This window comes from Rhinolophus hipposideros (assembly GCF_964194185.1).
Source record: "Rhinolophus hipposideros genome assembly, chromosome: 22".
NCBI classification, from domain to species: Eukaryota; Metazoa; Chordata; class Mammalia; order Chiroptera; family Rhinolophidae; genus Rhinolophus; species Rhinolophus hipposideros.
The window spans coordinates 13689036-13701765 of record NC_138068.1 but is presented as its reverse complement, the minus strand read 5'-3'; the positions used below and the strand labels follow the sequence as shown (position 1 = coordinate 13701765).

The following is a 12730-nucleotide window of genomic DNA, read 5'->3' as shown; positions in this document are numbered from 1 at the left end:
GTGGCGTAAGGGACGGCGTGCTGGCAACAGACTCTCCATGTGGGGGAGAAAAAGAGGGCATGCACCTCCGCAGGGGGGCTGCCAGGTCTTGCTCAACTTTCCTGGGCCAGAGGCCTTGGCCCTGCTCCCTTTGTGAACACCTACGGCAACTGTGGGGTTGCCGCGTACAAAGCAATCTACAGGTGCCTCCAGCTGCCACTGCTCCGAGGAAGACCCACAAAGGGAGAGGAAGACGAGCAGGGCAGCGGTGAAGGCTGATGCTGGGTGTGAACGAGACAACGACAGAAGCCAACAGGGCTGTGAGCTCGCAACGCGATCCCGGCCAGGTCAGCACGACCTCGGACACCAACCTCAGATTCTGTGAAATGGGCTAAATCAACTGTCAGACAGCGCATTCTCCACCCAGGAAAGCGGGAACTGATCCGGGGAGGAAATGCGCAGCCTCATTTTAGGGGACCAATCAGAGACCACGGAGGTCTATTATGACAACCTCGAGAACCAATGAAAGACGGGGATTCTCTAGCCGGCCTCCCAAGCGCCAGTCTTGGAGAAGTAACGCAGAGGAACAGATTTTTAGGAGGTGCGAATTAGAAGACAAGTCCTCGTCTGGACGGGATACTACGCTTACAAAGATGGGTGGAGAAAATCCTGTGAGCGAGTAGAACCGCACAGCCTCGAAACCTCGCGGGCGGCGGACGCCCGAGTCATCCTTGAGCCCAAGGCTCCAGGGCGGGAGGGTACGTGCTGCGCAATGACGTCATACGCCGGGCCCCGCCCCCCGCCCGCCCGCCCTTATAGCGTAACCCTGGCGCGCGCGCACCATTGTGTGGCTGGACTTGGCTGCCGCTGCCGTGCGGAGCGCGTGTTTGTGTTCTTGCCATCCCCGCACCCGGTCTTCTGCCTTGCGGTCCGCTGTTGGAGAGCCAGCCCTCGGGCCCCCCGCCCGCCACGGACATGCCGCGCGTCTACATAGGACGCCTTAGCTACCACGTCCGGGAGAAGGACATCCAGCGCTTTTTCAGCGGCTATGGCCGCCTCCTCGAAATAGACCTCAAAAATGGGTGAGTCGGCCTTGCGCGCCCGCATCCGCCCTCGCTGCTGCGGGCCTGCGGGCAGCGGGGCACTTACAAACGGAAGAGGCTGCCAAGGCCGCGGCGCCGCGTGGCAGGGCCTCCAAGATGGCGGCGGCGCGGGGCCACGGGTGCGCGCGGGGGGCGGTGGCCGCGGGTGCGTGCGCGTCCCCGGCCTAACGACGCCCCGCCTCCCAGGTACGGCTTCGTGGAGTTCGAGGACTCCCGCGACGCCGACGACGCCGTTTACGAGCTGAACGGCAAGGACCTCTGCGGCGAGCGCGTGATCGTGGAGCACGCCCGGGGCCCGCGCCGCGACCGGGACGGCTACAGTTACGGAAGCCGCAGTGAGTCCCACCCCCGCGCGCTCCGCGGCCTTGGGATGGGGGGGGGGGAAGGCGCAGGCCGAGAGGGGGCGGGTGGGGCCTCCCAGCCCGGGCAGGCGCGGCGGGCGGTGTCCTTTAATTGGGGTGTCCCGGAGCCCCGCTCCCTTCACGCCTGCCCGGGGCAACCAGGGGACGCCGGAGCGCGGGGTTTGGGTTTGGGGTTTTGCCTAGCCGGGGGTTGGGGGTTGGGGGGAGGGGGTCTGCTAGGTGGGGAGGGGGGTGGCTTGTGCTTTGCCCCTGTCAGCACTGTCGTGGGCTCTGCCCACGGAGGAAGTGAGGGATGGCTGTATTTGTCGTATGCCCCTTGCTTACCTGTCAGTGCAGTAGCTAGGAATGGGAGTGTCTGAGCGTAGGAATGGGGGGTGGGCTGGGGTGGAGGGGGGGTGGGGATGGGGGAAGGGGCGGGAGTCAGAAGTTTAGGTCTTAGAGTTATTGAAATTGGCGGGGGCCAAAGAAAAGACTATTTTCAAGTAACGTGGTATATACCACAAGTGCACCTAAACAAGCTTTATGCTGCATTTGAACTAGTGGGGGGCATGTTATTGGGAGGAGGTGGGGGGATTTTTGGTTATGTGAAATGTTTGATGTTGAAATTGTTGCATGTTGAATTCAAACTTTTTAACAAGTCCTTGATGTTTCAATTTGAAAGTGACCAATGGGGCTGAGGCTGTGTCCACTGAGGCTAAGATGACTGCCTTTCCTGATTGGCCTTGGCTTTTCCATACATTGTGTGACCCTTGCCCTATGACCCTTTGGCTGACCTTACCGGAAGCCATGACGACAGCAGCCTTTTGCCATTAGACGCAGGGTGATGGTGAGGATTCCAAGGGTTAGACAAAACTGGTTAATCTGAACTAGGTGACTGTTACCTTGCGTGTTTTGTGGCCAAACCACCACCAAAAACCTCACACTGTGATGTAAGTACTTAGTGTAACTAGTAAACATTTTTGTAAAATGTAGAAATGCATGTAATCAGTTAAGTTTTATATTTTACAATGTTCTGTAAAATAAAACTTAGCGAGGTAAATTGAATAAAGGAGCAGTCACTTTCTAACAGATTGTAGGAGAAGTTTAGTTGGATTTAGTCTATTTGGCTTGCCCTTAATTTAATTTGTGGCAAATCACAGTTGTATCGGAGGTTTAGCAATATAATAGCAAAGTCCTACTCCAGTAAATAAAAGTTGATATGTTTGTACTAACTTTCAAAAACATTATGCACCCCTATCATTGCAATGCATCTGATTGTTCCCTTCATGTGATAAAGGTAGTGGAGGTGGGTACAGCAGTCGGAGAACATCTGGCAGAGACAAATATGGACCACCTGTTCGTACAGAATTCAGGCTTATTGTAGAAAATCTTTCTAGTCGTTGCAGTTGGCAAGATTTAAAGGTATGTGCTATAATCCAAAGTAAAAATGATACTAATGTTTAAAAGATAAGCTCTTGTTTTATTTCTGAGTCAAGTACAGTCTGTAGATCTTTGTCTTTAGATTTGGGTGTGACCTGTCTTGTTGCTTTTGTAGGATTTCATGAGACAAGCAGGTGAAGTCACCTATGCGGATGCTCACAAAGAACGCACAAATGAAGGCGTAATTGAGTTTCGCTCCTACTCTGACATGAAGCGTGCTTTGGATAAACTGGATGGTACGGAAATAAATGGCAGAAACATTAGGCTCATTGAAGATAAAGCACGAACGAGCCACAGACGATCTTACTCTGGAAGCAGATCAAGGTAAGAGAAGATAGGGAGAGGGAGAAAATATTTGCCAAGAACAAAGGAAAATTCAAACAGTAGTATTTCAGTTGATACTTAATTAAAATTAGGTCCGTTCATAGTTTCTTCTTGATTATGCATCATTGGGTTCTTTTCCAGGTGTTTTGACAGTGGGTTTAATTTGTAATAAGCAGTTGCAATTTTTGCTGGTTTGTCTATTGTTGGTCGTGACACAAGCGTTCGTGTTGAGATCTATTAAGATTTTATCGTGATTCTTATAGGTCACGGTCTAGAAGAAGGTCACGAAGTAGGAGTCGCAGGAGCAGCCGCAGTAGATCTCGAAGTATCTCAAAAAGTCGTTCCCGGTAAATAATGTTGGGTCTTTTTCTGAATATCACTACATTTGTTTGTGGAGTACTTGTATGTTCTGGCAAGGTATTGAAAAAAAAATCTGGCTTTTCTTGTTCAGATCTAGGTCTCGGAGCAAAGATCGATCACGTTCTCGGTCCAAAGGCAGGAAATCTAGATCCAAGAGCAAATCTAAGCCCAAGTCTGACCGGGGCTCCCGTTCGCGCTCTCGAAGCAGGTCTAAGGATGAGTATGAGAAATCTCAAAGCAGGTCTCGTTCTCGATCTCGTTCCCCCAAAGAAAATGGAAAAGGTGATATAAAGTCAAAGTCTAGATCAAGGAGCCAGTCTCGTTCCAATTCTCCCCTACCTGCTCCACCCTCAAAGGCTCATTCTGTGTCCCCTCCACCAAAAAGAGCTTCAAGATCCCGTTCTAGATCCCATTCAAAGTCAAGGTCACGGTCCAGATCGAGTTCCAGAGATTAACCCAGAACTCTACGTTCTTTGCACACTATTACGGAACACTTTCCTACTTGCTTAGGCAGTTACTCTTCCATATTTGTACTTGGCCTCTTCCGCAAGAGGAATCTCCTGAAAACAAGGGCACACAGAAATTTGGCCAAATTTGATGCAAAAGATGAGGTTCTAAAGAAATGGTGGCATGAAGACCTTTCCCCTTCTTTGTAGAATTAAGACAACTTTGATTTTATAGCTTTTGAGCTAAAATAACTTTTGTAAAGATTAAGCTCATTTAGATTTTTTTTAAGTATTTCAGCAGGATCTGCTGCAGGGATTTTGTTTTGTTTGCTTTTAAATTAACTGTTTCAAGCTTTGGATACATAAGGCATTAGAGGGAGAACCCATTTTTCAATTATGTTTGCTTTTTATAAAGCTTGAGTTATGTAAGATTTCAATAAAAGTTTGCTACCAAAATGATTGCCTTATTGAATAGGTCACTATTCCTTTAAATGTTGATATCTGCTGTTTGTCAACACAATGTAAATTCTACTTAAGTATAAAACAAGGCAAGCCTCAGACCAGCAATAAATTATTCAATTTGGATAACTATTTTGTGCTGTGAATCAAATTTGCCAAAGTCATTGTATGTTCCCCTTTGACAAGTTAAGTTAAAAATAAAAGATATTTTGTAGTCAATCTGTTATGTACAATTTGCCTAAATTAATAGACTTTAAATAATGAAACTTTTTTCAAACTTGTATTTGAACTCTTCAAGAAATAACACCTAATACTTGGTAATACCACCTTCCGAAAGTGGTCAGTATAATTAGTGTTTCGTTAGGGTTCAAATCCATGGTCGTTAATGTTTGTCATATAAAAATAGAAGTAGGCTTCCTTTGATTAGCAAGTTAGCATAGTTTTGTTCAAAGTACAGAAGCAAATACTGCATTTTCTATTGGAAGATAATGTTTAACGGGTACTTTTAACATCACTTGGTATAATCAGTTGCTGGTTAAAGTAAAATTTCACACAACAGTCAGTCCCCTTTGCAGTTAAGGTTATGTGACAGTTGCTTAGATCATCCTTGTGAGTTTTACATGTGGATGGCTTGAAAAACAAATGGGTAAACCCTAAGTTTTTTGTACTTTACCAAGAATGTGAAGTATAAGGAATACTGCGGAGACCAAATTGTAACACTGTGAATTTGTGGGAGCTACTGTGTTACCAATTAGTCTATACATCCATAAGCCTAATTGAAATTGCAACTTTGTACCTTTGTTGAGATACTTGAATTTCATTCAAAATAAGTACTCATTAATCTCTATCTTCTAGGAGCTCTCACTGTAAGGTATGAAGGATACCGGGTTGTGCTAGGGCATGGTGGTATACTACTCATTGTTCCACAGTTAGGACTAGAAAGCATAATATACTGCTGGTGTGTAGGTTCATTTAATCCAGAAGGCATACCAATAAAACAAGGCTGTGAAAAAACTGAGTCAAAGATCTAGGTGTCGAAGTCTGAGTAACTGGGAGTACTTCATGAGTAAAAAGACTTGGTTTTGAGAAATTCCTGGGCTTTTGTTACAAAATCTTAAAACCTAATCTTAGGATGATAGTGCCCCAAAAGGTTGATGCTCCTTCCATGACCTTATTTTCTTTAATAACTTTTTAATTTAGATGTTTGTAGGAAGTGGGGTTTTCCCAATATAAATTTCAGAGAAGAAAGTGGTGTATGTAATTATAGTTCATTATTTTGTCTATTTGAAAGAGCAGAAGTTAGTGACTTAGTGAAGTGGGAAGCCTCCACTGCTTTCCATTTGGTGTTTAAGACAACTTTGTTTGAAACTTGACTTTGACCAAAGTTCTCTTGTTTTCAGGGAAAGAAAAGCATTTAAAAGGAGGAGAGAGGATGTTAGTGTGAAATTTGACACTAAAAATTATGCAACGTTTTCTGTTAATGTATCACGTAGTATAATAGGCAGGTTTGTCTACATTGTTAGCTCTCTCATAGTGGGCTAGGTAAGTTTCTGTACCCATGAAAGTTTTCCAATTGCAAAGACTAGAAACCTAGTCTTATTCCATACCTGTGAGCCTACATTATTAGATATGCTAAGCCACTATTTATAGCAACCCACTTGAGAACTGAGTTGACTGATAAACTTTAGTTCCTTGCTAATTTGCTAGTTGAATCCTACAGTCCAATATGCCATATATTGATCTGTGACTAGATGGAGTATTAAGCTGATAGCAGAATAGAACTGAGCGACATCTTGGTTCCCTTTCCTTTTACCCTGTTTATTGTCACCATAGTGCCTCGGGCCATTTTAAGTCCTGTCTGCTCCTCCTGTGTTGTTACCATCTTTCATTTTGGTATCATCTTTCTCCCACTTTGTTAACCTATTTTATGCTTTATCTCCTTAATAAAATGCTTATTGAGGGAAAGGCTTGTTTTGAATTTATTGTGTATTCCCACTTAGTGCCGAACTCTTGGCAAGTGGTCTTTTGAGTTGGAGTTACCATTCCTGACTTGAATATGAGAAAAAGGATCTTGTTTTCATTTTCTCGGGACAGGAGTTTGGGATCAACATAATCATTAGCCCTTTTTGTTTTCAGTGTCATCTGTGAAGTGGTAGGTATAAACCCTTGTGGGTTGTGAAGATTAAAGGTTAGCATATATGAAAAATACTTAAAACAGTACCATCATAAATATTATCTGCTAGCTGTTATGAAGGATTAAAAATACTAAATTGTATTAATCTTTCACATAAAATTTGCCCATTTTTGTAACAGTTTCAACATTTTCCTTGACAATTATTTCTCAGATAAACTAGGAAGAGTTAATCATCTTTTCCCAGGTCCTTAGTTTAGACTTCAAGCACTCTAAATTTTTGCAATTTATGCTTATGAACCATCACATTTTTTTTTTATTTACCTTGCATTCAGAAAGCATTGTTTTCTGACTTTACTTTCACTCCTGTGGCAGTGGAATGTTTTGTTAAGTTCTGATTTAATTTATTGCAAAAGCAATATATACTTGAATATATAGTATCTCTCACTTGGAGCCCACTGACTAAGGAAGGTAGCCACTGTTACTAGTATCTATATCTGCCCAGGCTTCTCTGGTCATGCTGCTTGTGCCCTTCATAAGCAGTTCATACTGTGAGTCGTGTTCCGCAATTTGTTTTTACTTAATATACGTTAATTCATAGATCTGCTTTAACTCACCGACCAGTACACTATGGAATGGATGTAAATATCTTTTTTCATTACCAACTATTTTCAAGTCAGTAATCCTTTGACTTACGTAACATGAATGAAAAAAAGTACTAGCATTCAGTTGCATACCATGCAACTATTTTAGAGCTCTTAGTTCAGCAACCTAGTAGAGTTAATTACCAATTTATGCTAATTTTTTAGCTTTCTGGGGCAGCAACCATATCTTGAATGAGATGCATATTTGTATCCCTAACGCTGCTTCCATTTGTTAAAAGGATTAATTCATACAGTTATATAATTGGTCTTCTAGATCCTAAATAGCTTGTTTAGAATTCCTTAACTTACGGCAACCCTACAAATTGCCGATAGTGTAATACTTTCTTAAACTTAAGTCATTAACTTTTCACACTTAAAAGGAATCATGGTTCAAAAATCAAGATGTCAAAGAGTAACAGTAGAATCCACCTTTGACCCCTTGGAGGAAACCAGGATTATTCCTTACGCATCCTTCTAGAGATGCAAATCTAGGATTCATGTTCCCTCGATAGTTTAATTATAGCTCGTCTAAAAAAATTAAAGTGATACTAAGTATTGCTTACACTAATTAGGTAGCTATTTGTAATTACATTAACATCTGTATATTTATACTCAATCTTGAGGTCATTTCTAGGACATTAGCCTGAAGATTAATATGCAGAGGGTATCCTATAAAACAGCCTATTTCACATAGTGAAAACCACTCAAGAAATTAGGATAAGAGACTCAAAGACAGTAAATTATTTTGATAAAATTTCAAATGAAAAACTTCAAAGTATAGTACAAAAACTACCTTTTTCCCCATTCAGTTATTTGTTTCATTTACATGTGGTTTCCTGAGCCGTCTGAAAGTAAAACATTGCTCTTTATCTCAAATGTATTTCCTAGGAAGGGACATTTCTTACTAGTAGCTGTCAAAACCAGGAAAGTAGCTTTGATATACTGTTGTCTAATCTGCAGCCCATAATTTATATTTCATCAGTTGTCCTATAATGTCTTTCATATTTTTTTTCAGTGGTCCTGCATCATTGGCTACATTTTGTCATGGCTCTTTGTATGTACTAGGAGCAGAGGGAGCCAATCAGTTTGGACTTTGAAAAAGCTGCCTAAGGAAGAGCCTTGATGGCATCAGATTCTACTCCATTACAGCTGAAAGCAGGAGAGTGACTCCCCTAGCTCAGGGTCCAAAAGGAATTGGGAGGCAATTGTGACATAGATGAGAAAAATAGGCTCTATCTTGGGTCAGTGGAAGTCACCTCAGGCTGCCTACTGAGTTCTTTTGAAACGACCCTAATTTTAGCAGCTTCCTTGCTTGCTGATAGGGTAATATTTCCAGGTTCATCTTTTTAGTCTCATACCTGGAATTAGTCATTTCTCTAAGCAGCCCTGATTAATCTTTATTTGGAAATGGTGTTTAGCAAGCCCAGTCTTGGGAGGTGTTCATCTACTAGTATATTCATCTACTAGTTTATCTACTAGTAATCTACTATAGTAATCTATTCATCTACTGGTTTATCCGTAGGTACAGCCAGGGAAACTTGCCTGATTATCCGGGCCACAGAGATCATGTTACTTTCTGTTCTTGTGAAGGCCTTCAAGCTGAACATGCCCTTGACCCTGTCTCGGCAGCAGTCATGAATCCCCTAACCATGTCTGTTGTCCTGTACTCTGATTTGTGAGTATCCCTTTTACGAAGTTAGGGCCCACCAGTAGACATAACACTCCCAGTTTGCTCTGACCTACTCAGAGCAGAGAGGTAGACCAAGACCTACCTGTCCTAGATCCTTCCTCAGCTGAATTCCGGGCCAGTTCTGGCATAAGGGTGAGGAAACTTAATACCTCTGCAGAATCTCTGCTGCACCTTTAGAGGGTTTAAAACAGATGTGTCTTGCTCGGTATAATAGGAGAGGAAGAAGGAAATTCAGAACCTAAATTTCAATGTGATTCTAGAGTAGATGACAGCATTATAATTGGAATGAGCAAATGAGATCTTAAATGACAGCGTTCATCCACCTTTGCTATAGATGACGTTGCCCTGCAGACCTAGCAGTAACTCAAGTCCAGGTGTCTGTGGCTCTGACTGTAATAAGATGATCAATGCTCAGAGAGGTTTTCAGGAAGCCGTCCGAGGATAGCACCTTAAAACACCATGGTCCAAAGTCACACTCAGGAAATACTAAAGGCCTCCCTGGATGTGTGGTAGATTCGATTACTGTCAGAAACGTTACACTCGTGTATACATAGTTACATATATTTCCACATACGTGTTTTTTTCCTACATATCCCTGTTTCCCCTTGATGACCAGAGTACTTCCTGTCCTTTGATTTTGACCATGGAATTTTAACAAGCGTGACATTTGGTTAGGCTAGATACTGTCCTCCCCTCTCCCAAAGATGTCTGCCTTCTAATCCCTGAAACCTGTGAATGTTACCTTACATGGTGAAAGGGAACTTTGCACAGGTGAAATTTATGTCTGGAAATGAGACTATTCTGGTATAATCACAAGGGTCCTTATAAATACAGAGGTTGCAAGGTCTAAATTCAGAAAAAGGTAAAAATGGAAGCACAGAGAGATTGGAAGATGGCTTTGAAGATGCAGGGGGCCACCAGGCAAGAAAACAGTTCTCCCCCAGAGCCTTTGGCGGGAATGCAGTACTGACCACACCTTCATCTTGGCCCAGTGAGACCCAGTATGGCTTTCTGATCTCCAGAACTGTTAGATAAATTTACGTTGTTTTAAGCCACCAAATTTGTGGTAATGTGTTACTGCATCTACAAGAAACGCACAACCTTAAACCTAAAGGTTTAAGAAGCACTTAAACAGTTGGGTTTGGTCTTAAGCACCTCTGCCATGGCCATAAGAATAACACATGTCACGGCGACCCTATGAAGATGACTGCTGGAACTTTATAAGATGATCAGTTACTTGACCCACTTTACTGTTAACTTTGTGTGGTAGGCAAAATAATGGCTCCCCAAAGATGTCCACTTCCTAATTCCTGGAACCTGGGAGTGTTATATGGCAAGAGGGGATTAAGGTTGCAGATGGAATTAAGTCCACTCATCAGCTGACCTCAAAATAGGGAGATTAACCTGGATTACTTGGGTGATCCTGCTGTATTCACAAGGGTCCTTAAAAAAAGAAAAAAGGCAAAAATCAGATGATGTGATGTGAAAAAAAACTTACTGTTTAGTGCCAGCTTTGATGATGGAGAAAGGGGCCACAAGCCAAAGAAGGTGGACAGCGTCAAGAAATGAAAGACAAATTCTAAAGCCTCCAGAAAGGGATGCGTCTCTGCTGACATCTTGAAGACCCAGTTAGAGCCATTTTGGACTTCTGATGTCCAGAACTACAAGAGAATACATTTGTGTTGTTTGAAGCCAGTAACCTTGTGATAATGTGTATTCAGCAGCAATAGAAAACGACTACAGTTGGATCAACTGAATTTTTCATTGGGTGCCTCAGCAGCATCATAAAACATGAATCCTAACAGTAGGTTGAGAACATGGTTCAGATATTGAGCAGGTTTGGGGTAAGGGAAATAGCTGCGGGTTCTGGCCCTCAATGAGACAAATTTTTCTAGTGGCTACAAATAAAAGCTTCAATGCCCAAAGCCAAATATAAATTTTTGTCAGTCTGTGATGTGCTGGGTAACATACACCCATGCTGAGAGGGAAGCAGGACCGGAAGCTAACCTTATTTGGTGGAAACTTGGGCCTCCTCTGCCTTTTCCACCATGGGGCCCACAAGTTTATAGTCTGGGGGTAGAGGGTTCAGTTCCAACTCAGTATCACATGGACCCAAGATCCCATCTCCTGTCATTATGTGCATGATGAAACCCAAGTCCTTAGCAGCTGGTTTCTCTCCAATAACTACCTGCAGGACAAGGGAGACTTCAGGCCATCCCCTCCTTGCTATTTCCCTCTGTTTCTGACTCGTGCTGATTTCCTCTTGCAAGTTCACTTTCCTTCCTTCTTGGCTTGCTTGCTTGCTTCCTTGTAATACTTTATCCAGGATTTTGGGGTGTTTGTGCTAGAAGAAAGGGCTCGCAAAGTTGCTGGAATCAGAAATGTTTCCACACTTATATTAAGGGCGTACATATCCTGATGATTTTCTTAAAATACATAGACTGCCCCAATGGTAAATTAAAATCTACAGGAGCAGAAAGGTGTGGGCTGCTTACAAACAATAGCTTTCTCAGTGCTTCTATTCATCAACATTTCAATGTTGGGGTTTGTTCTTGAGCAGGGGGCTAACTTGGAGAAGACACTGGGGACTATTAACTTGTAGAAGGGAGCTGTGAGTCGAGGAAAAGATTGGATGTGTTCACTTACTCCCAAGGGTACACTGGACCAGCAGAACAAACTGGCTATATAAGAAGCTGAACCTTCCCCAGATCTCATCAACTTGGGGTAGGGGGGAGGGGCTCTCCATCCCTGAAGGTGTTCAAGCAAGCAAGCCCACCAAAGCAATGAAGAACACCAACATGCTGTTAATGAGCAGAAAAATAATGTCTCAGCAACTCAAATCGGTGTTAATTGTTCATTCCTGGGTCCCCCAGCTCAGATTCTGCTTGTTTGTCTTAATCACAGTCTCAAAAGATGTATGTTATTGAGAAGCCATGTGTTTGTGTAACCACTTTCTTTTAATCTTCTGAATCCCTAAAATAAACCCTTGGGAATCCAGAACAAGCACAGTCTGGGTAGAGATGAGAGAAAAATGAGCGGATGGCGTGTGTATTGATGTGCATAAAGAAACTTCTATTGTTATGGCAACCAGCATCCTCAACTGATGCAATCCTGTTCCCAATAATACGAGAAGATTAAAAATTCACATTGCAGCTAGGAAGAACACATGCAACACACAATCATAGTAACCAGAATAGTTAAGTCTGCATAAATTAAACCTGATGATCTCAACAATTTGGGGATTATGCCTACAATTAATTAGGAACCCTTTTCTCATCTGAACTTGAAGTCAGGAGCCCAAACCTTAGGCCACATTGACCTTTATGTCCTTTTCTGAAGAATAAGGGATTTGATTAAATCATTGATGTGGGAAAGGGGACTGGGGCTCTGGAATGTACCAAGAGTTGCTGTTTCCATCTGCGTGCAGTACATCGTGTAGTCAACAGATATTTATTTATTGAGCACCCACCTCTGTGCTGGGTGCTAGGGATAAAAGAACTATTTCCTTCCTTTCTTCCATCTTGGAGCTTGCGATTTCTTGACCTCGTGAATTACACAAATCTCTGTGATATGCGTAAGAGAGAGAGGTATTTTGTGCTACAGAAACCAGTAAAAGGAGATTGACTAGTTACATCTTACGGAGGCAGATCAGCCCAGGAAATTGAAGCATAGAGGAGCAGTGACTTACTCCAGGCAATACCACAACAGGAACCATTACTGAAAACAACCCATGAAGTGGGTGGTAGTCTTCACAAATGAAGAAATCGAGGATAAAGTGATGTGCCCCATGTCACACTATCAGCCAATGGCAGT

The 12730-nt window shown here is 43.0% G+C and overlaps 1 protein-coding gene across 1 annotated transcript; it reads left to right on the top strand.

Annotated features, from left to right (window-relative positions):
• Nucleotides 1–540: 540 nt before the first annotated feature.
• On the top strand, nucleotides 541–6414 carry SRSF6 (serine and arginine rich splicing factor 6). Its single transcript, XM_081033302.1, has 6 exons — nucleotides 541–1061; nucleotides 1269–1417; nucleotides 2721–2845; nucleotides 2979–3187; nucleotides 3451–3534; nucleotides 3639–6414. The coding sequence occupies exons 1-6, from the start codon at nucleotides 955–957 to the stop codon at nucleotides 4000–4002; spliced, it is 1038 nt and encodes a 345-aa protein (XP_080889428.1). The 5' UTR covers nucleotides 541–954; the 3' UTR covers nucleotides 4003–6414.
• Nucleotides 6415–12730: the final 6316 nt, after the last annotated feature.